Source organism: Chiloscyllium punctatum, chromosome 2 (genome assembly GCF_047496795.1).
Source record: "Chiloscyllium punctatum isolate Juve2018m chromosome 2, sChiPun1.3, whole genome shotgun sequence".
In the NCBI taxonomy this organism is placed as follows: Eukaryota; Metazoa; Chordata; class Chondrichthyes; order Orectolobiformes; family Hemiscylliidae; genus Chiloscyllium; species Chiloscyllium punctatum.
In genome coordinates this window covers 69882287-69908651 of record NC_092740.1, presented here as the reverse complement: position 1 = coordinate 69908651, position 26365 = coordinate 69882287, and the positions used below count along the sequence as shown (strand labels likewise).

General features: G+C 40.8%; 1 protein-coding gene across 1 annotated transcript in view; it reads right to left on the bottom strand.

Moving 5' to 3' along the window:
* Positions 1-25061, bottom strand: part of man2a1 (mannosidase, alpha, class 2A, member 1) — a 233201-nt gene extending 208140 nt beyond the window's left edge. Inside the window, exons 1-3 of the mRNA XM_072583645.1 lie at positions 23559-25061; positions 8930-9190; positions 4797-4941 (exon numbers count right to left, since the gene is read on the bottom strand). Of these exons, the coding sequence (XP_072439746.1) occupies positions 4797-4941; positions 8930-9190; positions 23559-23720 (568 nt within the window). The 5' untranslated portion in view covers positions 23721-25061. The remainder of the gene's footprint in view (positions 1-4796; positions 4942-8929; positions 9191-23558) is intronic.
* Positions 25062-26365: the final 1304 nt, after the last annotated feature.

Genomic DNA, 26365 nt, shown 5'->3' with positions numbered 1-26365 from the left:
TCTGAGCTATCCTTTTTTCACTGTCCACTACACCTCCAATTTTGGTGTCATCTGAAAACTTACTAACTATACCTCTTATGTTCACATCCAAATCATATACATAAATGATGAAAAGAAGTGCAACCAGCTCCAATCCTTGTGGCACATCGCTGGTCACAGGCCTCCAGTCTAAAAACCAATCCTCCATCATTGTTGTCGATATGAATACTGAGGCACGAATAAGTAGAATGGATGGCTTTGAGATACGTAGAGAAGAGGTGTTGGAAATTCTGGCAAGGGTGAAAATAGATAAGTCCCCTGGGCCTGATGGCATTTATCCTAGGATTCTCTGGGAAGCAAGGGAGGAGATTGCAGAGCCATTGGCCTTGATTTTTGTGTCCTCTTTGTCGACAGGAGTAGTGCCAGAGGACTGGAGGCTAGCAAACGTGGTTCCCTTGTTCAAGAAGGGGAGTAGGGATAATCCTAGTAACTATAGGCCAGTGAGTCTCACTTCTGTTGTGGGCAAAGTTTTAGAGAGAATTGTAAGGGATAGGATTTATGAACATTTGGATAGGAATAATGTGATCAAGGATAGTCAGCATGGTTTTGTGAAGGGCAGATCGTGCCTCACAAACCTTATTGAATTCTTTGAGAAGGTGACTAAGGAGGTAGATGAGGGGAAAGCGGTAGATGTGGTATATATGGATTTTAGTAAGGCGTTTGATAAGGTCCCCCATGGTAGGCTACTGCAGAGTTGGAGGTTTGGATTAGGAATTGGCTGGCTGGAAGAAGACAGAGGGTAGTAGTTGATGGCAAAGGTTCATCTTGGAGTGCCGTCACTAGCGGTGTTCCGCAAGGATCTGTTTTGGGATCATTGCTGTTTGTCATTTTTATAAATGACCTGGAGGAAGGGTTAGAAGGTTGGGTGAGCAAGTTTGCGGATGATACAAAAGTCGGAGGAGTTGTAGACAGTGAGGAAGGATATGGCAGGTTACAGCGGGATATAGAGAAGCTGCAGAGCTGGGCAGAAAGGTGGCAAATGGAGTTCAATGTAGCTAAGTGTGAAGTGATTCACTTTGGTAAGAGTAATAAAAAGATGGATTACTGGGCTAATGGTAGACTACTTGGTAGTGTGGAAGAGCAGAGGGATCTTGGTGTCCATGTACACAGATCTCTGAAAGTTGCCACCCAGGTAAATAGTGCAGTGAAGAAGGCATATGGCGTACTGGTTTTTACTGGTAGAGGAATTGAGTTCCGGAGTCCTGAGGTCATGCTGCAGTTGTATAAGACTCTGGTGCGGCCGCATCTGGAATATTGTGTGCAGTTTTGGTCGCCATACTATAGGAAGGATGTGGAGGCACTGGAACGGGTGCAGAGGAAGTTTACCAGGATGTTGCCTGGTATGGTAGGAAGATCCTATGAGGAAAGGCTGAGGCACTTGGGGTTGTTTTCATTGGAGAAAAGGTTTAGGGGTGATTTGATAGAGGTGTACAAGATGATTAGGAGGTTAGATAAGGTTGACAGTGAGAACCTTTTTCCACGTATGGAGTCAGCTATTACAAGGGGGCATAGCTTTAAATTAAGGGGGGGTAGATATAGGACTGATGTTAGGGGTAGGTTCTTCACTCAGCGAGTCGTAAGTTCATGGAATGCCCTGCCAGTAGCAGTAGTGGACTCTCCCTCTTTATGGGTATTTAAGCGGGCATTGGATAGGTATATGGAGGATAGTGGGTTAGTGTAGGTTAGGTGGGCTTTGATCGGCGCAACATCGAGGGCCGAAGGGCCTGTACTGCGCTGTATTCTTCTATGTTCTATGTTCTATCACCTTCAGTCTTCCACCTTTGAGCCAGTCCCATATCCAAATGGCTAGTTCTCCTTATATTCAAAGATCTAACCTTGCTAACAAGTCTACCATAAAGGAAGCTTGTCGAACGCCTTACTGAAGTCTATATAGATCATGTCCACTGCTCTGCACTCATCAATCCTCTTCTTTATTTCTTCAAAAATTTCAATCAAGTTCATGAGACATTATTTCCAACGCACAAAGCCATGTTGACTATCCCTAATCAGTCCTTGCCTTTCTAAATACATGTAAACCCTGTTCCTCAGGATTCCCTCCAACAACTTGCCCACCACCGATGTCAGGCTCACCGGTGCATAGTTCCCTAGTTTTCCTTACCACTTTTCTTAAACAGTGGCACCATGTTAGCCAATCTCCAGTCTTCTGGCACACAGTCATAGTGTGAAACATTTTGAGGGAGCAGATTTCTTAAAACACATCCACAAGAACTTTTCAAGTCAATGCACAGAAGCCCTTACAAGAGAGGGACCTGCTCTAAACTTACTTTTCGGTAATGAAGCTGGGAAAATGGTTAACGTATCAGAGGGACAGCATTTTTCAGACAGCGATCATAATTTTGCTAGATTCAAGGTTGTTAAGGAAAAGGGCAAGAATAGGCTTAAAATTAAAGTTCTAAACAAGGAGGAGGCTGATTTTAATAAGATTCAACATGATTTGGTCAGAATTGTCTGGGACCAGAAACTTTGAGGTAAATCTGCATCAGAACAGTGGGCCGCATTCAAGAAGGAAATACAAAGGTACAGATTTCAACAAAGATAAAAAATGGGACCAACAAATCCCATTCAGGACTTGATGGATAAACGGGATTGAATATAGAGGCAAAGGGAAGCTTATGACAAAACCAGAGGATTATGGAATGTGAAGATTGCAGCAAATGTTTCAGCCTTATCTTCAGCACTGATGTGTTGGCTCTCCAATCATTAAGGATAGGGACATTTCTGGACCCTCTCCTCCTGTGGGCTATTTAATTGTCTACCACCATTCACAGTTGGGTATGTCATGACTGTATCTGATTATTTGGTTATAGAATCACTGAGCACTTTCACTTGATGCTCTGCTATTTGGCATGCCTGATATTGATCCTGACATTTCCTTGTGCGCTCTTCACAGAACCAGTGTTGAGGAGTATGCCAAGTGCTGAGGTTATAGATTGCATTGAAGTTTAATTCTGCTGTTGTTGATGGGTCACAATACTTCATGGATGCCCAGTCTTGAACTATTAGATCTGTTTGAAGTCTAATTCATTTTGCCCAGTGATGAAGAAGGGTAATTTCAATGTGAAGATGAGACTTTAACTTCATAAGGACTGTGCAGTGGTCACGCTGATCAATAAGTCATGGATAGATGCATCTGCAGCAGGCAGATTGGTAAGGGTGGGATGTTTAGTATATTTTTGTCTCATTAGTTACCTCACTACCTGCCACAGAGTTGGTCTAACAGCAATGTTCTTTACAACTCTGTCAGCTCAGTGAGAAATGCTGCTGTCAAGCCAGTGGACAGTGAAATCATCCATTCAGAATACATTCTGTACCCTTGCCATTCTTAGTTCATCCAAGTGGTATAGAACATGGAGTACTACTATTAGCTGAGGGGAGAGGCAAGGGGCGTTACATGGATGCCAGCAGCAGGTTTCCTTGCCATGTTTTGACTTGATACCATGGTACATCATTGGAGTCAACTCCAATTGCAACTCCCTTCTGAATGTATACCACTGTGACACCATCTTTGCTGTATGTGTCCTGGCATAGGACTTTGCAGGGTTGAGTTTTTGCTGTTGACATTTCCTTGTGTCTTATTTGATACCCAAGTTGTCCATCCTGTTGCATTCCTTTTTGAGTTTTCAGCAATTGATATAACTGAATGGCTTTTCAGGCTATTCTAGAAGATAATTAAGCACCAACCTCATTATACTGGATCTGGAGTCACATTTAGGCCAGACCAGTCAGGACTACAGTTTTACTTTCCTAAAAGACATCAGTGGGTTTCATTGTTTTCACAAGTGATAATGTTCATGGTGACCATCAGATTTGAATTCTAGGTTTTTATTAAATTCAAATTCCATTACATGATCTGTTCCGGTGGAATTCAAACTCACATTCCGAGAATATTCTCTGGTTTTCTGGACTACCAGTCCAGTGACAATACCACACAATGACGAGTGAATGAACATGAGGACAAACACAGGTGAGCCATTCCAAAAGGGAAAACAAGCCCCCTTTGAATGGTACTTCCCTTTCACCCCTAGATCAGGTTTATAATAGAACCAAAAAGTTTGACTTTCCATGCTGGTGAAATATGCACATGAAACAATGCTAAGGATGTTTTGAAAACCAACAGAAAACAGTCATCTATTAACTACTTGACACTTTTAAAGAATTCCAGTAGCTTCGTAGGGAATGGATATTCTGTTCTGAAAACATTCTCACAGTACAGTTTGTTCTGGTATGACGCAGGTTTCATAAACGCAAATTGGCAATGACGCGATTGACGAATTATGGACACTGTTTGGATAACATGAATTTTCTGCTGAACGGGTATAGCGATCTTCTACAGCGCAATTTTCTATACTGGTTTCCAATAGCGCGATTTTCTATCGAACGAGGTTGCACAGGAACGCAACTGTCATGTTATAGCAGAACGACCTGTACTCTGAAAAAAATTCATGGTCTATAGATAGCAATTTACATATAGACTATAACCCTGTTTGGAGTCAGATATGTAATCAGATCCATGGTAAAGAGGAGCATGGCAAAATGATCACACAAAAACACCCTAGTGGACTTGAGTGGCAATCTTGACAGCTTCCAAATCAGCATTATAAATACCCATGTTAACTTTCCTGTTCTGCTGAAAAATTAATACAATATAAAATATAACTTATACTAATGATTTCCAGACAGTTTGTTCATTTTATAAAATTATGAAGAAGTTCCAACCCATAAAATGTATTCCTCACCAGGATCATTGTGTGAATGGGGTACAACAAAGACTTGCAGTTTCTCATCATCCCATTCATTTTCATTGTACGTGATATCAAAGCCCTGTTTCCAAACTCCACCATCTGGATTGTCAAAAGGCAGAATGTTGTAGATATCCAACATCTAGAATAAATTAGAAATAAGCTGACACCAATAGATAATTTAATGTTAGTACAGAAAAAGAACACCACAATAAACAAGACCAAAATAGAATCAATATGGATTGCAACAGAAGATAATACAGGATCAAACTAATTGATCTAGATCAAAAAATGGATGCTCTTATGATGATGTAAGCCAATGCTGCAAAAGTATTGTAAATGGTTGTTTCTGACAATAGCATCTAGGAAATCTGACCCAAGTTAAGAATGTAAATAGATATTATTTTGGCTATATGCTGTAAGCACTGATAACAATTACTTAAGCAAACACTAAAAACTGGCTAGCTCCTTCCAGGGACAAAGAAAGAACAAAGAACAACGAAAATTTACAGCCCAGGAACAGGACCTTTGGCCCTCCAAGCCTGAGCCGATGCAAATCCACTGTCTAAACTCATCGCCCAATTCCTAAGGATATGTATCCCTCTGCTCCTCACCTACTCATGCACCTGTCCAGATGCACCTTAAATGAATCTATCGTGCCTGCCTCTACTGGCAACGCATTCCAGGCACCTACCACCCTCTGTGTAAAGTACTTTCTGCGTGTATCTGGCTTAAACTTTTCTCCTCTCACCTTGAATGCGTGACCTCTCATTATTGAATCCTTCACCCTGGGAAAAAACTTATCTCTATCAACCCCGTCTATACCCTTCATAATTTTGTAGACCTCAATCTCTTTTTTTTTAGTAAATACAATTCTAACCTACTCAACCTCCCTTCATAGCCAGCACCTTCCATACCAGACAACACCCTCGTAAACCTTCTCTGCACCTTACCAAGGTCTCCACATCCTTTTGGTAATGTGGCAACCAGAACTTTACACAGTATTCTAAATGCAGCCAAACCAAAGTCTTGTACAATTTTTACATGACTTGCCAGCTCTTATACTCAATACCCCGTCCGACGAATGCAAGCATACCATACGTCTTCTTGACCACTCTATCTACCTGTGCAGCCACCTATAGGGTACAATGGACTGAACTCTCAGATCCCTCTGCTCATCAACTTTTCCCAAGGCTCTTCTGTTTACACTATAGTTCATTCTAGAATTAGACTTCCCAAAATGCATCACCTCACATTTGCCTGGATTGAAGTCCATCTGCCACTTCTCCGCCCAACTCTCCAGTCTATCTATATTCTCCTGTATTCTTTGACAGTCCCCTATGCTTTCTGCTACTCCATCAATTTTCATGTCATCTGCAAACTTACTGATCAGACCAGCAATGCCCTCTTCCAGATAATTTATGATCAAATATCCAGGACATTTCTTTATATTCTGATAGGCGGAGTTTATTCATTATGTCAGCTAACCTTTTAGAGAACAGACGAAGGTGGAGAAAGACATGCAGAAAAATTAGGAATTACATTAAAAATAATTGTGGATTTCAACTGCCCTCATATTGACAGAAATAGTAGTTGTTGAGAAATGGTAACAAGTGGTGAAGAAAATGGAGTTCCTACAGTATATACTGGTGGCCCTTCTGATTCGAAGTGTGAAATAACCAAACAAGACAAGATTTATAAAGTGAAAGCAACTAATGTAGATGTTGAAGAGCTGAAATAAAATTGAAAGTGAACACAGAAACTCAGAAGGTCTGGCAGCATTTGTGGAGACAGAAACAAAGTTAACTCTGAACCAAAATCAGAAATTGCTGCAAAAACTCAGCTTCAGTTCTGAAGAAGGGTCACTGGACCTGAGACGTTAATTCTCCTTTCTCTCCACTGATGCTGCCTGACCTGCTGAGTTTCTGATTTTGCTTCTGATTTATAGCATGCACAGTTCTTTGGTTTTTATGTTAACTCTGAGCCAATATGATTCTTCTTCAGAACCCAAATGGAGATTTGTCATTGGATCAAGTGGTGGGGACTGAACTAGAATAGACAAGATGAGTAAAAGTAAGGGAATTTCTAAGAGTAGAGACGATTATATAATGTGTTTTAGATAACGACATAAGTATTTTAAGAAAGGTAATAGATTGAAGAAAAGCTCATTCTGCATGGCTGAAATTAAAATTTGTGAAACAAAATATTGTCAAACATCGATGCAGTCCTACTGAATTTGTTTGAGAAGTTAACACAGACAGTAGACAATGGTAAGGCGCTAGATATGTCTAACCTAGATTTTCAAAGGATGTTTGATAAAGTGGCATTAATAGACAAATGACTAAGGTCACAGAAACTGGAGCCAGCAAAGTAAAGATTGCCAACTGGTCTCAAGACTGAAAGCTGACAAAGATAATAAAAGGCAGTTGTTCAGAGTGACGGAAGGTGGGAACATCAGTGTTGGGACCATTGCTAACACAATATAATCGGAACAATTTTGATCTTCAAATCAAAAACCAAGTTCTAAATCTGTGGATGATATCAAATATTGAGAAGCAGTATGACTAATGAATAAAGTTGCAGAATGGGCAAATAAGTAGTTGATTGATAATACAGAACTTGAGAATTGCTGAGAACACACATTTTATTGAAGTATTTCACTTTGCAATCTTCACGGCAAGTCAAAAGAGCATCAATTTCAAATGAAAAACCAACATTTATGCTGCATGAGATGACAGCATTGATTGGTTGGCAAATGCACTCTAATTGATAGAGGTACTGCATGGAAAATCTATCAAATAATGCTAATTAAAGAGTAGATTATCCCTAATTCACCCCCAACAGTATCCTGTGAAATAAACCAATGAATGACAGTCACCTATTTGCTAGGCACATGTCCTTGCTGCCTGTAAATATAGCTTCTAGTATGTGTAAGTGTGCCACACTGTGAATGGGCTGAAAATGCTAAATTGACTGAGTGCAACTATTTGGACAGATGTGAATATGTCAGCAAAGAAAACAGCTCTCTCTCCTTCTCCTGGAATGACAAAAAGAAAGATTAAAAGAAAAGATTAACAACAAAATCTTGGGTCTACTGGATCAACTACTGAAGTGAAGAACGGCCATCTTTTTATGGACAACGTAGTGTCACCCCTTCTGAAATCAACAGAACACATGATAGACAATGTAACCACCTTTGAAATTGGATATTTCAGCTTCAGAATTTTGTTTCCTGTTGTTATTCATCTGCACAAATAATGTTTTTCAACCTTCTGTCTGTTCAGCGTCAATGTGTGAAAAACAGTCAGACAAATTTGTCTCCTTGGTTTTCTAGATGGAAGTTTACACATTTTGACATTCCGGAAACATGTCTACCACAGTGTCAGTGGCCAATTATTTTACTCAGTCCATATCCATCAATAATCTTCCCTTCATCACAGGTCGGAGGGGGGGATGATCGCATAATGTTCAGCACCATTCACAACTACTTAAACACTGAAGTAGTCTATGTTCATATGCAGCAAGACTTGAACAAACTCTAAGCTTGGGCTGATAAGTGACAAGTAACATTTGCACCAAGGAGTGTAGCATCAAGGAGTCCTAGGAAATCAACAGTCAATGGGAATCTGGGAAAACTCCTGTTTGGAATCGTACTCAACACAAAGGAAGATAGCTATGGTTGTTAGATGTCAGTGATCTCAACAGGAATGTGTCCCAGGCCTAATCACTTTCTGCTCAAAACACAGGAATAAGATAGGACATTAAGTCATGAACATTCCCAAGAAGAGAGAATCTAATAATTGCCCTTGACATTCAGTGGCACTACCATTTCAAATTCCCCCACTATCACTACTGTGGAGAGTTACAAGTGACCAGAAATATAACTGAACTATCCTCATAAATATTGTGATTACAAGATCAGACCAGAAGCCAGGAACAATGTGGCATGTAACATAGGTTTTGTATCCCCAATGCTTGCGTCTAATCGGTTTGCTGGATTCACTATGGGGAAATGGTTAGTAATTCTTTTGAAATTTGTAAAAGCCAAGCTACTGGTTGAAAACTAATTAGCACTTTGGAATGAAACAGATCTAGCTACTGCACGTCCATAAAACATAATTATTACTTACTTGCAAATTTGACCCTTTTGCATACCCCTTCGAGGCAAACTGACAATCTTCGGCTTCAATTGAAATAATGGAAGAGGAAGATCCAAAGACTTCAGAGAAAAATCCTTTACTTGAATTTGAAGTTTCATGGTCCCCTTGGTTATCTTTCACAGATTCGCTCAAATTAATAACAGAATCCCTGATGTTTGAAATGATTTCATTGTTTTCAGCTAATAGACGCTCTAGATGGTCAATTTTTTCATGCAGAATTGAAAGCTGTGCCTGCAAAATAAAAGGGAAAATGTCACTCAATAGGTTTTATATTTGCTAATCTTGAAAAAGCACCTGTTCAGACGAAGACGAGAACGTAGTATCAACATCAATGTTCCTCTATTTCTCACGAATCAAGTCTCATTTTTCAGAACGTCCCATTTTGCATCTTTATCCAAGATAATCTTATGTTACAAAATGTGAATAAAATGATTCAAATTTCTAATTAGCTCCTAACATAAGTCTGCATTATAATGGTAAGCCTGCAGAACCCTTAGATCTTCACATCAGCTTCCAGCCTCAGTGAATTTATGATCTGCTTTTTTACCAGGCAGAAGTACAATGTTACAATGTTTTGCCAGATCTAAGCTCCTCTAAACTTTAAGCAAACCAGAGGTTCATAGATCTCAATAACTGCATTCATTGAATCACCACTTTTTCAGAACAGATCCCTATTTGAGGCGTAAGCAGTAAACAGTCCCAACTTAGAATGTGGGAATTGGTTTAGCTCAAGCAAGAAATAAAAAACAAAATCTAGTGTTTTGCTCACAGAAAATAAGAAGGAATTATTTGTAAACAGGAACTGAATTTTTCTGGCTGGACCAGCATTTATTGCTTTTCAATAGTTACCTTAGAAAAGGTGGTGATGAGCGGTCTCTTGAATCACGACAGTCCATTTGTTATAGGTACAGTCACATTGCTGTTAAGGAAAAGATTTCTAGGATCTTGATCAAGGAAATTTAAAGGAACAGCAATATGTCTCAAAGCCAGATTGGTGCAGGGGGGAAATCTGACAGATGGTTGTGTTCCCATGTATCTGCTTCTCTTGTCCTTCTAGGCAGTAGTGGTCATGGGTTTAGATGGGACTGGTTTAGGATCCCCAGTAAATTTCTGCATGCCTCTGCTGCTGCAAAATATCAGCGATGGTGGGAATGAATGCTGATGGTGGATGTGGTGCAACTCATGCAGATTGCTTTGTCGCTTCTCGAGTGTTGTTACAGCTGCACTCAGACAGGCAAGTGAGAAGTACTCCTGACTTGAGCCTTGTACATGGTAGACAGACTTTAGGGAGTCAGGCGAGTTACTCACCTTCATGATTCCTAGCCACTCACCTGCTCTTTAAGCTACAGTATTTATAATCGCTATTCCAATTCAGTTTGTGGTCAATGGCATCCCTAAGGAATAGGACTGAGTCCTGAAGAAGGGTCACTAGACCTGAAGTGGTAACTCTGCTTTCTCTCCACAGATGCTGTCTGACCTGTTGAGTTTCTCATGCTATTTCCCATTTTTGTTTCAGATTTCCAGCATCCACAGTACTTTGTTTTTTGTTTGGTAACCTGAAGGATTCAATAATGGCAATGCCATTGAATGTCAAGGGGCAATGGTTAGATTGTCTCTTCCTGGAGATGGTCATTGCCTGGCATTTGTGTGACATAGACATCACTTGTCACTTGTCATCAGAAATTTGGACAGTGCCCAGGTCTTGCTTCACTGTAAAATGGATTACTTCAGTATTTGAGTTGCCGGAAATGGTGCTTAATATTGTGCAATCACCATGGAACATTCCCACTTCGGATTTTATGACAGAGAGAAGGTCATTGATGAAGCAGCTGAAGATGGTTGGGCCTAGGGCACAACCTAGAGGTATGTAGAGCAGATTAACTTTTTTGACTCTATCTATTCAAGTTTCAGCATCCAGCTCAACCAAAGTAAACACTTGTTTACTTCCAGTATTAAAAGGATTTGCAGAGATGTCTCAGACTTTTTTAACTTCCTAGCACCACATGTACCATTTTTCCCAATAAAACAATCATTAAGATGACTGTCAAGGAAGGATCAGTAACACCTGTTCAAATTATGTAAACTGGCATTGTCAGGAGGCATTTGTATTCCACAATGTGTGACCCAAGGAAAGAGAAAGTCTCCTTCAAGAGGTTGGTGTTTTTCCAAAAGGTTTAGCAGTGTGTATCGTGCAAGATAGGGAATGGCATAGCTATGAAGGCAATTTTAAAATTCTCATCCTTCTTTATAATTGAGGGTATGAGGACAGCATTGCCCAATGTCAGGTAACAAACAGGTTTTGGACAAGCAGAACTTGGTGCAGGTTAGCTTCTCATTTATCCACCAGTATATTCTTTAAGACTTCCTGAACCTTCTCTTCCGTAATGTGAACTATTTTTAAAACATCAAAGTTTATTTCTCCGCATTCCCTAGACTATTACTTTCTCCACAGTAAAAGCTGACGCAAAATAAACAGGACCTCCGTGATCTTTAAAGAGATCCTATCCACTCTCTAGTTAGCCCCTTGCTCTTCATGAATTTGTAGAAGCTCTTTGGTTTATCCTTGACCTTATCTGCCAATGGTAAAAATCACACAACACCAGGTTATAGTCCAACAGGGTTTATTTGGAAGCACTAGATTTCGGAGTGCTGCTCCTTCATCAGGTAGCTGTGGAATGAGATCATAAGACACAATTTATAGCAAAAGATTAGAGTCATGCAACTGAAATGATATATTGAACAAATCTAGATTGTTATCATAGAATCATAGAGATGTACAGCAAGGAAACAGACCTTTCGGTCCAAAGCATCCATGCCGACCAGATATCCCAACACAATCTAGTCCAACCTGGCAGCACCCAGCCCATATCCCTCCAAACCCTTCCTATTCATATACCCATCCAAATGTCTTTTAAATGTTGCAATTGTACCAGCCTCCACCACTTCCTCTGGCAGCTTATTACAACAATGTACCATCCTCTGTGTGAAAAAGTTGCCTGTTAGGTCTCTTTTATATCTTTCGCCTCTCACCCTGAACCTATGCCCTCTAGTTCTGGACTCCCCCACCCCAGGGAAAAGACTTTGACGATTTACCCTATCCATGCCCCTCATAATTTTGTAAACCTCTACAAGGTCACCCTCAGCCTCCGACGCTCCGGGGAAAACAGCCCCAGCCTGTTCAGCCTGTCCCTATGGCTCAAATCCTCCAACCCTGGCAACATCCTTGTAAATCTTTTCTGAACCCTTTCAAGTTTCACAACATCTTTCCAATAGGAAGGACGCAATAAGAGTTAAGTCTTTCATCTTTTAGAATGGGTTACAGGTTTTGGTTCATTAATATGAAAATCCCAGAACTTCTTTTAAGTCACTTTCTCAATATAACTTAAGGCTTTATAACAAAAGGTGGCATCTTAGCTCAGACAGTGCATTGAAGATGTGAGGTTAGAGTCTGTCTGTGTCCCAATCTTGAGTTTGACTGGTTCTATTTCCAAAAGAAGGAATTTATAAAATATTAAATGGATTGACTGCTTGAAGATTGTGTGCTTTTTGAGCAAAATACAATGTATCTGCAAATATAATTCTGCAAATGAGAGAGCGCACACCCTGCTTTGTAAAGTGAGAGTGTGTGATGGAGCATAAGCCTGTCAGAGATAGACAGAGAGACGCAGACTGAGTGAGTATGTAAGAGCGTGTGCGTGAGAGAGAGTGTAGAGTGTAGTGGGGTCAACTCAGTATGATATGAACCCAAGGTCCTAGTTGAGGCCATCCTTATGGGTTCCAAACTTGGCTATCAGCTTCTGCTCGGCCACTCTGTGTTGCTGAGTATCAAGTTCGCCTTGAAGGATGGTCACTTGAAGATAGGAGGACAAATGTCCCTGACTGCTGAAGTGTTCCCCGACTGGAAGGGAACACCTCTGTCCGGCAATTGTCATGTGGCGTCCATTCATTGTTATCATAGCATCAGCTTGGTCTGGCCAATGTACTATGCTTTGGGGCATCCTTGCCTGTAAGCGTATGAGGTAGACAACATTGGCCAAGTCACATGAGTACCTGCCGTGAAAATGGTGGGTGGAGTCCCCACATGTAATGGCAGTATCCATATTGACACCCTTATAAATCTTGCAGTGTTGCCATGACAGGGTTGTACAGTGTTGTGATCCATGTTGTCCTGAAGGCTGATCAGTTTGCTGCGAACCATGGTCTGTTTAAGGTTTGGCAATTGTTTAAAAGGGGAGAAGTGGAGGTGTAGGGAAGGTCTTGGCGAGGTGCTCATGCTCATCGATAGTGTGTTGCCGGCTGCGAAGAACATGCTGTATTTTCTCTGCTCCCGGGAAGTATTGGACAATGAAGGGTACCCTATTACGTGGAAACACAGAAAAAATACAGCGCAGTACAGGCCCTTTGGCCCTCGATGTTGCGCCGATCCAAGCCCACCTAACCTACACTAACCCACTATCCTCCATATGCCTATCCAATGCCCGTTTAAATGCCCATACCTTGCGTATGATATCAAAACACTTGCCAACTCAACCACCCATGCTTTGAAACTAGTGAACAAAGAGTTACAGGAGACTCTGATGATGATGCTTCTCAATCAACTAGTGCTAGATTTTCTCCTAGCTAAAGAAGGAGACGGTTGTTCAGTCATTGGCCCGCAATGTTGCACCCACATCGTTGATTTCTTGAAAGACATTTTGGACGATAGATGTTATCAACAAAATGGGTCAAGATGCAGGGAACGTACCTGCCCCACAGTCATCCGATTCATGTGGATGGAGTATTACTTGCTGGCTATGGTCGCTGTATGGATGGATCCCGTGTGAGATGTACTGATAATCCTTGGTCTCATCCTAGGAATATACATTGCCCTCCACTTATGCATAAAATGGACTGTACATTGCTTTTCACCTAAGCCAAAGAGGAATCTGAGTAATCGACCCATGTCTCCCCCTCTACCTCCATGCCCGAACTTCCATGCTGAAATCTAGTATTTTTTAGACTCTGCTCCTCCGGATGATGACTTGCCAGAGGAGGCACTTGACTTATTAAGAATATAAATTGACTGAATGGACTAAGTATACTTGTTTAAGCCAAGTAGTTGTCATGAAATGACAAAACAAGGGAATGAGAAAGTCTATAACCTTAAAACCTGTCTTTAAACATTTAGACTAAAATATAATGCTGAATTATAGAACACATTTACTGCACTAGAAATTAGACAGGCAGGAAGGTTCAGAAAAAAGGGGGATCTCAGGGAATGCAGAAGATAGGGACATCTTGGCTCACCAAATGATAACAGGATGCTGTAGGGCAATTAAGAACATTTGCCTTAGCAGTTGCATCCTGTGGATGTTTCCTGAGGAGGTCATTATGAACACACATATAAGTCTATGGGCTGAATTTTCAGATACGATCTATAGGCAGTCTATCCATACAATATTTTAGGAATTCCTACTTTGGAAATAGAACTAGTCTGACTCAAGATTGGGATACAGACAGACTCCAACCTCACATCTTTAATGCATTTTCTGAGCTGAGATGTCACTTTTTTTTTATAAAACCTTAAGTTAGCTCGTGAATGTGGCTTAAAAGTAGTTCTGGAATTTACATATTAATGATCCAAAACCTGCATTTAAAAGATGCATTTTAAAAGATGAAAGCCTTAACAACAATCTAGGTTTGATCAATGTATCATTTCAGTTGCAAGATACTGTAATCTTTTGCTTTAAATTCTGCGTCTCATGATCCCGTTCCACAGCTACCTGATGAAGGAGCAGTGGTCCAAAACCCAGTGCTTCCAAATAAACCCTGTTGGACTATGTGTGATTTTTACCTTTGTTCACCCCAGTCCAACACCAGCTCCTCCATGTCTTATTTGCCAATACTGTCTCACATTCCCTCTGTGCCTTCCTGATTCCTCTATCAGAATGCCCCGACACTTTTTATATTGATTAAGAGATTCAATTGAACCAAGTTGTCTATATCGAAAGAAATATTCTCTTTTATTCTTGACCAGAACCTCAATATCTGTATTCATCCATTGTTCCTTAATCTTACCCTTCATTCTGACAGGAACAAAATGCCTTTGAACTGTTTCTAATTTACACCTTCCACGATTCTTTCAGTTTTTACACTGATACTAGTCAGTGCTTCTAATACTTCCAGTTGTCACTATCCCACTGCAGTGGTTTCATATTTTCAGCCATCTTTTGGAAGTGCTTCAATGTCCTGACCTTATTTTTCTCCAATAATTTTTTTTTAAGAAAGCTCTGATCAGCACTGAAGCTATGACAATATTCATTACCCATTCAGAGAGTTCAGCTTCCGAGAAACATTAGTCCTCGCCTTTGACATCTAAACAAGAACAAAACACCTTGGCATCTACTAATTCACATTACTAATGAAAATGATTTAATTGATTCTTGTGGCTGTTGTCTGCAAGACATCAGGTGCGAATGGTGAATTCTGAAGTTCACTTTCACAGAACATTGATCTCCCACATGTTCCATACACTAACAGAATCTGTCTGATCCTCCTGAGTCAGGTTCAAAGCACTAATTCTGTGTAATCGTTCCTTTCACCATTTTCTTATCTGGTTATGCAACTGCTAAATCTAAAAAGGGTAGCTCTACTCTTTCTTTAAAAAGCTTCAATATACATGTATTCAAGTCTGCGGTCTTCCAATTTAAGCTGAGAGTTTGGTGGTCACCTTTCTGATGTTCTGTTTTTTAAAATGCTGTTTATTCGAGTGCAACTTATAGCCTTCTACTCACTGGGGAGATTCAACAAAGTAGCTGATCCTTCCCTGTTGCTTTCAGCTGCAGCCGAACTTTTCTCCCCCCTCCATTTTTCGTGCTTTCATTTTTGTCTGGGGAAATCGCACCCGAGGACTTTGGCCCCATTATAGGTCAATCTAAAACTGACTGTGAACACATGAACCACCAATCCAGCCAGCGCACAAAACCTGTGCTCAGTCATTGCTATCTGTACAATGTTTTGGCCTCCTGGGGTTTCAGTGCATGTAGGCTCTGTATCATTTCAAATCTTGTGAGAGACTTTTCATACTTGCATTGTCCAAGCAAATCCACTATTGATCACTATGCTGTGGTTTTGACTTTACTTATGTAAACCTATCAATCACATCAGAACTGGTCAATGGATATGGGCTCTGTTTATTTGAAATATGGCATGGGATTGTTCAGCAGTCAGATATTACAGACGCTCAGCAACAACCTACAGAAAAGCACAGCTACACTACTTCACACTACACACTAAGTTAAATCAGCAGTGGCTGATAGATATTGCGAGGATGTTTGGTACTGTCAGGGGGATTTCAACTGGGGGACATAAGTTAAGAGCGGGACCTCCTTTGAAAGTGGAGATCAGGAGTGGTTGGTTTTTCCTCAGAGGGTCATTAATTTGCAGAATTCTCTTCCTTCGAAAACACTGGAGGCTGTGTCACTGAATTTATTCGAGACTGCATGTGACAGACTTTTAAAAAACAAGGGAGTCATTGATTATAGGAGGCAGATAGGAACATGGAGTTAAGACCACAAACAAATCAACCATGAGCGAGTTCCAGATTCCCACAACCTCTGGATGAACTTCTTTTCCCTCTCATATCCCCTCTAAACCTCCTGTTCCTTACCAATCACTGATCCCTCCCACAAGGGGAAAAGTTCCTTCTGGTCTACCCTGACTGTACCCATCATCATTTTATGTCCTGCCCTCAATCTCCTCTGCTCCAACAGCAATCTCTCTTCATAACTCAAAGTCTCTAGCACAGGCAAGATCTTGCTAAATGCCCTCCACACTCTTTCTAATGATATCACATCCCTTTTGTAATGGGTACAGTTCTGGAACTCACATTGGTTAAGCACAGCCAGAGTAATGTTTTATACACAGTTTCCGCAAGATCTTTTGCTCTAAAACGATATGCCTTGACTAATAAAGGCAAGTATACCATATTCCTTTATAACCACTTTATTCATACAAACGATTTGGAGGTATGGCTAGTAAATTTTGCAGATGACACCAAAATTGGTGGTGTAGTGGACAGCAAAGAAAATACCTCAGAGCACAAAGGGAGCTTTATCAAATAGGACAATGAGTGGCAGATGGGTTTGATTGAGGTAAATGTGAGATGCTGTATTTTGGTAGGGCAAATCAGGATATCACTTATATACTTAACGGTAAGGTTCTGGAGAGTGGTGCTGAGCAAAAAGACCAGGTTCATAGTTTCTTGAAAAGTCGAGTCACAAGGTAGACAGAATAGTGAAGGCAGTGTTCAGTATGCTTGACTTTATTGGTCAGTGCATTGAGTATAGAGGTTGGGATGTCATGCTGTGGATATACAAAACATTGGTTAGGCCACTTTTGGAATATTGCATCCAATTCTGGTCTCCCTGCTACAGGAAAGATGTTGTGAAACTTGAAAAGGTTCAGAAAAGATTTACGAGGATGCTGCCAGGGTTGGAGGGTTTGAGCAATAGGGAGAGGCTGAATAGGCTAGGGCTGTTTTCCCTGGGGCGATGGGCTGAGAGTTGATCTTATAGAGGCTTATAAAATCATGGGGGATATGGACAGGACAAATAGCCACGGTCTTTTCCCTGGGTGGTGAAGTCCAAAACTAGAGGGCATAGGTTTAAGGAGAGAGGAGCAAGATTTAAAAGGCACCTAACGGTCAACTTTTTCACACAGAGGCTGGTACATATATGGAATGAGCTGCCAGAGGAAGTGGTGGATGCTGGTAAAACAATTAAAAGGCATTTGGATGGGTATGAGAATAGGAAGGTTTACAGGGCTATGGACCAGACACTGGCAAAGGGATGAGATGAATTTAGAATATCTGGTCAGCATGGGTGAGTTGGACTGGATAGTCCATTTCCATGCCCTTTGACTGTGACCTTTCCAGATAATTTAAGACACCAGTGTACATACACACCAAGGTCCCTCTGATCTTTGGTGCTTTCCAGAGTCATACAGTTTGTAATCTATTCTCTTGCCTTGTTTGTCCTACCGAAGTACATCCTCTCACATTTATTCAGACTGAATTCTATTTGCCACTGACCAACCCCATCTGACTAGTCTGTCTATATTCTCCTGTAATCTATGACTACCCTCTTCACTATTTACCATCCCACCATCATATCATCCATGAACTTACTGATCAACCCTCCTGCATTCAAGTCCAAATTGTTTAAATATACAACAAACATCAAAGGCCCCAAAACTGAAAGCTTGTGGAACTCCACTGTACACAGGTTACCAGTCATAAAAACTAGTACTACGCCTCAACCGTCATTCTGTTTTCTGCCACTCAGCCAAATCTGGACCTAATTAGCCAAATTTCCTTGGATCCCATGGGTTCTTAACTTTGCTATAAGCCTCCCATATGGGATCTTATTAAAAGCCTTGCCCAAGTCCAAATGGATTACATTAACAACAACCTGGTCAACTCTTTGAAAAGTTCAATTAAGTCGGTCAGACATGACTTCCCCTTACCAAAGTAATGCTGTGGTTGATTAATCCCTGCCTCAGTCAGATTAATTCTGTCCCTCAGAATTGCTTCCTAGTTTCCCCATCACTGAGATTAGACTGACTGGCCTATAGATTCCTATAGATTTTATCTCTTGGTCCCTTTTTGAATAATGCTACATGGACTGTTTTGCAGTCCAGTGGCACGTTTCCTGTGGCCAGTGAAAAATTGAAAATTATTGTTAGCACCCTTGCTATTTACTTACTTCCTTCCTTCCTTCCTTACTCCCTCATTCAACATAAGATATATTTCATCTGGTCCTGGAAATTTATCTATGGTTAAGCTTGTCAGACCCCTCAGAACATCTTGTCTATGCCAATTTTAAAAACTGTATCTTAGTCCTTTTCCCCAAATTTCTACACCCACATTATCCTTCTGACACAAAGTATGCATTAGAACCCTGCCAATGTCATCTGGCTCGACACAAATTATCATTGGCCGTACTCGTTTATTTTATCTGCCGTTATCGTTTCATGCCCCTTTCCACTCTCGTAATATCCATTTTGAAGTGCCCCCTTCCACATTCTGTACTCCTGTAGAAGTTCGGCTGTTGTGAGCCTTTGGTATCAGTCCCGTTTTCTTTATTCATTCCTTGGTAGCGAGGGTTCAGAGGATTTGATGGTCCACCTTTTATTTTTATTGGAACAGGTTGGCCCTGTACTACGCATATTCCCTTCTTGATTGCATCCCAGTGTTCTGATATATCTATCTAAATGTATCTGCTTTCAGTCTACTCTGGCCAAACCATATCTGAGCTTATTAAAGTCACTTTCCACAGCTGAGAGCTTTGATTTCAAGTCCATCCTTGGCCTTTTCTATAACAACTTTGAATTTAACAACTGTGATTGCTGCCTGAAAAACATTTCCCTATTGATACTTCAACCACTTGCCCAGCTTCATTACCGAACATTAAGATTAGATTAGATTCCACCCTACAGTGTGGAAACAGGCCCTTCAGCCCAACCAGTCCATACCGACACTCCAAAGAGTAACCCAACCAGACCATTTCCCTCTGACTAATGCACCTAACACTATGGGCAATTTAGAATGACCAATTCACCTGACCTGCACATCTTTGGATTATGGCAGGAAACTGGAGCACCCAGAGTAAACCCATGCAGACAGGGGAGAATGTGCAAACTCCACACAGACAGAACCTGGGATTCTGATGCTGTGAGGCAGCAGTGCTAACCACTGAGCCACCGTGCTACCAGTCCAGGATTACTCTCTCTCGGAGGGCATTCTACATACTGATTTTAAAATATCTCCTGGAAACATTTTAAGAATTCTGATCCCTATATACTGTGTGGAGTTTGCACATTCTCCCACAGTGTCTGCATGGGTTTCGTCCGGGTGCTCCAGTTTCCTCCCACAGTCCAAAAATGTGCAGGTTAGGTGAATAGGCCATGCTAAATTGCCCGTAGTGTTAAGGCAGGAGTAAAGGTAGGGGAATGGGTCTGGGTGGGTTGCGCTTCGGCAGGTCGGTGTGGACTTGTTGGGCCAAAGGGCCTGTTTCCACACTATAAATAATCTAATCCAATCTAATCTAATCTAAACCGTTCACACAATATTCATATTACTTCTACATTTCCCTAAATTTTGCTGACATATCTGCTCTTCTATTTCTCTCTGGCCACTCCCAACAATGTGTTTGGTCCTCCTTTGTTTTTAAGTTTACCTATATGGCTTCATTTCAAGAGTTTTCTAAGATGTCAAGAAACTTGAAAGGGTTCATAAAAGGTTTACAAGGATATTGCCAGGGTTGGAGGATCTGAGCTACAGGGAGAGGCTGAACAGGCTGGGGGTGTTTTTCCCTGGAGCGTCAGAGGCTGAGGGGTGACCTTATAGAGGTTTACAAAATTATGAGGGGCATAGACAGGATAAATAGACAAAGTCTTTTCCCTGGGGTCAGGAAGTCCAGAACTAGAGGGCATAGGTTTAGGGTGAGAGGGGAAAGATATAAAAGAGACCCAAGGGGCAACTTTTTCACGCAGAGGGTGGTACAGGTAGGGAATGAGCTGCCAGAGGATGTGGTGGAGGCTGGTACAATTGCAACATTTAAGAGGCACTTGGATGGGTATATGAATAGGAAGGGTTTGGAGGGATGTGGGCCAGGTGATGGTAGGCAGGACTAGATTGGGTTGGGATATCTGGTCGGCCTGGACGGGTTGGACCGAAAGGTCTGTTTCCATGCTGTACATCTCTCTGACTATGACATACCTCCTTACCGCTATAATTGATTCCGAGATCAATACTGCAATATCCTTTTCTCTTTTACCTCTTTCCCCACCTTGCCCGAAAACCCTATATTCTGGAATCTTGAGCTAATTCTGCATCTCTCTCAACTGTGTTTCAGTGATAGCAATTGTATCATACCCCCACTTTTAATTTGTGCCTTCAAGTCATCTGCTTTGTTAATCAGACTCCTTGCATTAAAATAAATACCATCTAACCTTGCCAAACTCCTTTGCACCTTAACTAGCCTATAATTTCTATGTCTTCTTGACTCCCTTTTTGTCTCTTTTAATTTTGGCTTTTCATCTCCTCCTGCTGAACCTTCTCTCTGGGTCGCATCCCAATTATTTTAGCTGCTATGGTTGTTTCAGTAAATGCTATTAATGAGGTTAAGTTTCAAGTAATTCTGTTTTCTGTTGAATCTGTCTTGTGATACATGTAAACCCCCAAATCCACTTGTTAAAATGAATAAAGTTGGAGACAATCATTTTAACTATGAATAAATACAAAATGGAAGCAAGAACATTGAACTTTTCATTGATCTTGCTCCACAGTGAATAGTGTTAACTATTGAAAGGGCAAGGTAATTAGCTAGTCTATCCTACTCACCACTGTTGGAATTATGATTCTCAAACAGATCAAAGATTTTAATTTGACTTACCAAGCTTATTTCACTTCTGCAAATGATCCAATTTATTTTTATTCATTTACAGAACATAGTATATTTCCTGTTAGGGTGCTAATACATGGGGCCATTGTGATTGACACAAAGATTGCCAGTACTTTCAACAGTGAAGAGGAAGGTGTTAGGTTACAGGACAACATAAACAGATTAGTCAGATGGGCAGATCTATAGCAGATGGAATATAGCCCTGATAAATGTGAGGTGATGCATTTTGGAAGAAGGAACAAGACAAAGGAATACTTAATGAACAGAAGAACACAAGGAAGCTCAAAGGGTGCGTTTCCACAGATCATTACAGGTGAGGGGACAGGTTAATAGGGTATTTAAGGAATACGGGATGCTAGCCTTTATCAATTGTGACTTAAGATTATAAGGGCAGAGAGATCATGTTGAAGCTGTACAAAGCACTGACCAAGCCTCAGCTGGAGTACTGTGTATAGTTCTAATAGCCACATTATAGGAAAGAAGTGACTGCACTGGGTGGTATGCAAGAGTTAATCAGGATGTTGCCAGTGAGAGTACTTCATAGCTAGAGGCTGGATAAGCTTGGGTTGTTTTCTTTGCAGTAGAGAAGGTTGAAGGGGGACCTGATAGAGGCATATGTGCTTAGGAGTATGGACAGTGCGAATAGAAAGCAGCTGTTCCCCTTAGTCAAACGGTCAAAGACAAGAGGGCATAATTTTGAAGTGAAAGGTGGGAGGTGTAAAGGAAAGTTGAAGAAAAGCTTTTTAACCCAGAGTCTTATGGGAATCTGGAATGCACTGCCGAGAAGGATAGTTGAGGCAGGAAACCTCAATCTTTAAAATACGCTTGAATGAGCACAAAAGTGTCAAAAAATCCAAGGTTATGGGCCTAGTGCGGGAGAGTGGGACTAACATAGGTGGAAGTGTATTTTAATGGCATAGTCTCAATGGGTCTCTTTTGTATGATTCTTTGAATTACAAGTGCAGGCAATTCTGACAGCAGAAAACAATGCAGATTTATTACAGGAGCAGTGAGCATGAGAGAGACAGAATGTGCAAGAAAACACTCCTCCAATCCAGCTCCTCTTTCCCCAGCACTGCTGACCCTCAAAGAACATAATCCATAATTGGAACATAGATGATACAGTGTTAATGTCACTGGACTGTTAACTCAGAGGGCAGGTTAATGCTCTAGTGCTGTACATTAAAATCCTATCGTGGCGCCTGGTGGAACTTCATTCCAATTAGTTTCAATAAAGGCAAGTGCAAAACTATCCTCAATTTTTGTAAAAATCCAACTGGTTCACCAATGTCTTTTAAGAAAAACAATCTGCAATCCTTACCTGGTCCAGCCTAAATGTGAGTCCAGATCCTCCACTGACCTTAAACATACTCAAAGATCATTTTTCATAGCCCTCTGTGGTACAGAATTCCAAAGGAACACAACATTCAGAGTAAAACCAAAAGTCTAATGTTGAACCTAAATGACATCTTCCTTACTATTAGTCTATGTTCCCTAGTTTTAGACTACTGACCAGGAGATATATCTTACCTGCATCTATCCTGTTTATCCTTTTAAGCATTTTGTCGGTTTCAATTAGATCACTTCATTCTTTGAGATTCAAGAATAGAGGCCCAGTTTGCTCATTTTCCCTTTGTGGGACAGTGTCACCACCTCCCCTCTTCCCCTGCCCCCATATGCCACTATTTACTCCTAATTACTCGGCCAAAATGTGTTTGTTCGATTCACACTACAAAATACTGACTCTTTACCCCATTGCTATTTGTGCAACATTCCCTGTGCAAAGTGACTGTTTCCTCCATTATATTTTAAAATCCTTAAAAGTGGCTGTAAAATGTTTTGGCACATTGTGAATGGTGTTGTTCAAATAAAACTCTTCAATGCACCTGTGAAAACGGGACGGTGGGGGAGGGATTTTGAAACGACATAAATTTGCCCTTCCCTCATACCACGATGTATTTTTGAATAAAGACAAAAACAAATAGAACGAAAACCTTGCTCAAATAGTTACATACAAGAGACTTTAATGTCTACCCATAACTTGAAAATAAGTTGTTAATCTGTTAAAGAGAGAAAAGTATTCTACGGCCCACAACAGATTTTATTCGCAGCAACCACAAACGTAATGAACGTACAAGTTATTTATGAACACTTACATTTGGAAATAGCCCTCCTTTCTTCACATTCTTTGGGTGATCGAACGGAACATGGTCGAGCATTAAGTACAAGGAAAATATCACCACGCAGAATATGGCACTTCCAAATAGTGTGAACTGTCTGCTCAGTTTCATTTTTATCTTTTTAACCATTAAATACATAAAAACATTAGCATTTGGATAATAATATTTCAATACTTCTGAATGGTGTAAAAAGTTCCTCCAGAAAGGACACGCAGAGTAAATTGTACCATTAGACGAACCAGCAAACAGGAAGCAAACGTTTTCCTGTCACATGCACCGAGTGGCAGAATCACATAGAAATTCCAATCAGGTTTCAAACGCGCCTCCCACTGAGCTCCACTGCCAAAAAAAACAGCTTTGTTGTATCCCAATGTCACTGCTGTCGTTCTAAATATATAAGTCTTGGTATATATTATCTTCTGAAGTTATTGGGCAAAAGTGGACCTGAGCAAGTTACGTGTAGACATAATGTTGGAAACAAGAGTTGCGAAAAACTGAAGCTTTACTCGGTGCGCAAAAACCTGTTATAATTTTATCGTGTTTCTAAGACAGGCGGTATAGAGACTCCTGGGGCAGCTGCTTATTGTTTCACACGCCCCTTTTCACTCCTCCGTATGCAAACCGGTTTTGTAAATTGCGGTCTTCAGTAAATTGAAAGCTGATATGACTACTATTTTGCCACACGATGTTCATAGTGATTAATCTCGCCGATCTTTACATTTTATTTTCCTGTTGCCCCAGTCTCTCAGGAGTTAATCAGTTTCAGTACATTTCGAATTGTTTGGGTAAATCATTTACCTTGCTGAATGTACAAAATCTACTTTATCGGTGATCTCCTTCGTCGTAGCCTGATGTCACATTCGGTTTTCCCACCTCGCCCCCTAAGTGAAATGAGCAAACGATAACGTTCCCTAAATGTTATTTTATTTTTGTTAGCCGAATGTCATTTTTTCAAATCTGAGCAGATCCGTTCTACTTCCTCCTCGTAAAAGATGTATACCACAAATGGATTTTTCGAAATATAAATATTTAGATACGTATTTAATGACGGTTAGTTCCTTTGTTAACAAACGAATGTTGCTTTTGTCAAACCAAAACATCAGCGATTAACCAATTCCAAGGTACGAAGACGTCGAACCCTGCAGCTTCCTCCACTCGGCACCAACAGCTTTCGTGTTCTCTTTCTTTTCCTTCCAGCCCACATCAAATGCTGGTTCGGGCCATTACCCACCTACTCTCGTGGCTTATAAACATACTTTTAAAAACTCGACGGGTAACTGTAATGTATTTTATTTACATATTATTGTAATGTGTGCGTTGTGAATTATGTTCCGTTCCGCTCTCTCCCTGCCCCGAATTTTCAAAACAATTTTGGCCGTTACTGATTTCCACTCGAACTCCAACCAAACCTCCGTCTCGCGCACACGCTTGGTCACGTGGACTCAGGCCATGGCACGCATGCGGTAATTTCCAGGAGAGGCGTTGAGTTTTGTGATTCAGATGATCAACAATGGAAGAGAAAATATGTCTGCGTGTTCATGTCCTTCGATCTAGAGGTTGACAAAATAAATTGAGAGACGGAGCAGTATCATTGTTAGTTTGGGGGAGGGAAGAGAGGGAAACACAATAGCCGTGTCGTCAATAAACGTGATGAGGAGGTGATGGTGTTGAACTGGGGTGGACAAAAAGTCAGGAGTCACACAACACCAGGTCATAGTCCCAACAGGTTTATTTGAAATCACAAGCTTTCCAACCGCTGCTCCTTCGTACCTGACGAAGGGGCTGTGCTCCAAAAACTTGTGATTTCAAATAAACCTGTTGGCTGTAACCTAGTGTTTTCTGACTTTGTCAATAAATGTGAAATACTGGATAAAGTTTAAACTGAAGTGACAGGAGCAGTGAACATTTCGTTTATGGATGTTATATTGTTGCCTGTTTCTTCCTGGTCTACTTAATTTAGTTCCTTGGTGAAATTGTCTACAAATAGCAGCAGCAATTATATTTTTAATCTGTATGGCATTTTAAAATTGTTTATGGTTCTGTGTTGGAGTGATATCAAAACAAAGTTTGATTTCCAGTTTTGATGAAGAGTCGTCTAGGCTTGAAACGTCGACTGGATTTCTCTCAACAGATGCTGCCTGAATGACTGTGATCTCCAGCACTTTTCGTTTTCAGTTTAAATTCCAGCATCTGTTCCTACAAAATTTCATCAGTTCAGTGATGCGATTAAGGGAGGTGTGTAATTTAGGGAGTAAGAACAGTTTGGTGGTGGGGGGCTGGAATTGGGAATTTCGAGCTCAAGGGTCTGGCAGCTGAAGGTACAGCATACTGGAGCACATAAAATTTTTAAAGCAAAGATATTTCAGAAAGTTGTGCTGTAGGAGATTGTAGAGATAGGGAGGGGTAAAAGCAGTGGAGGAATTTGAAACCAAGGTGCAATTTTTCAAGTAAATGCATTGCCTATCAGCTAAAGCGTTGAGAGTGTGGTACTGGAAAAGCACAGCAGGTCAGACGTCATCCGAGGAGCAGAATAATTGACATTTCGGACAAAAGGACTCCACTCTAATCTCCAGCATCTGCGGTCCTCACTTTCGCCTGTTAGCTAATGGGTGATGGCTGAATGGAACTTGGTGTGAGTTATGACACAAAACCCAAGCATTAGGTAAGCTCACATTTATACAAGATTGGAGGTCAGCTGGAAAAGTTAGTATGGTCACCATCCCCTAATTCAAAATTTTCCATTTTATTTCAAATTAGAGGATGCATTTTAAAACAGGTTTGTT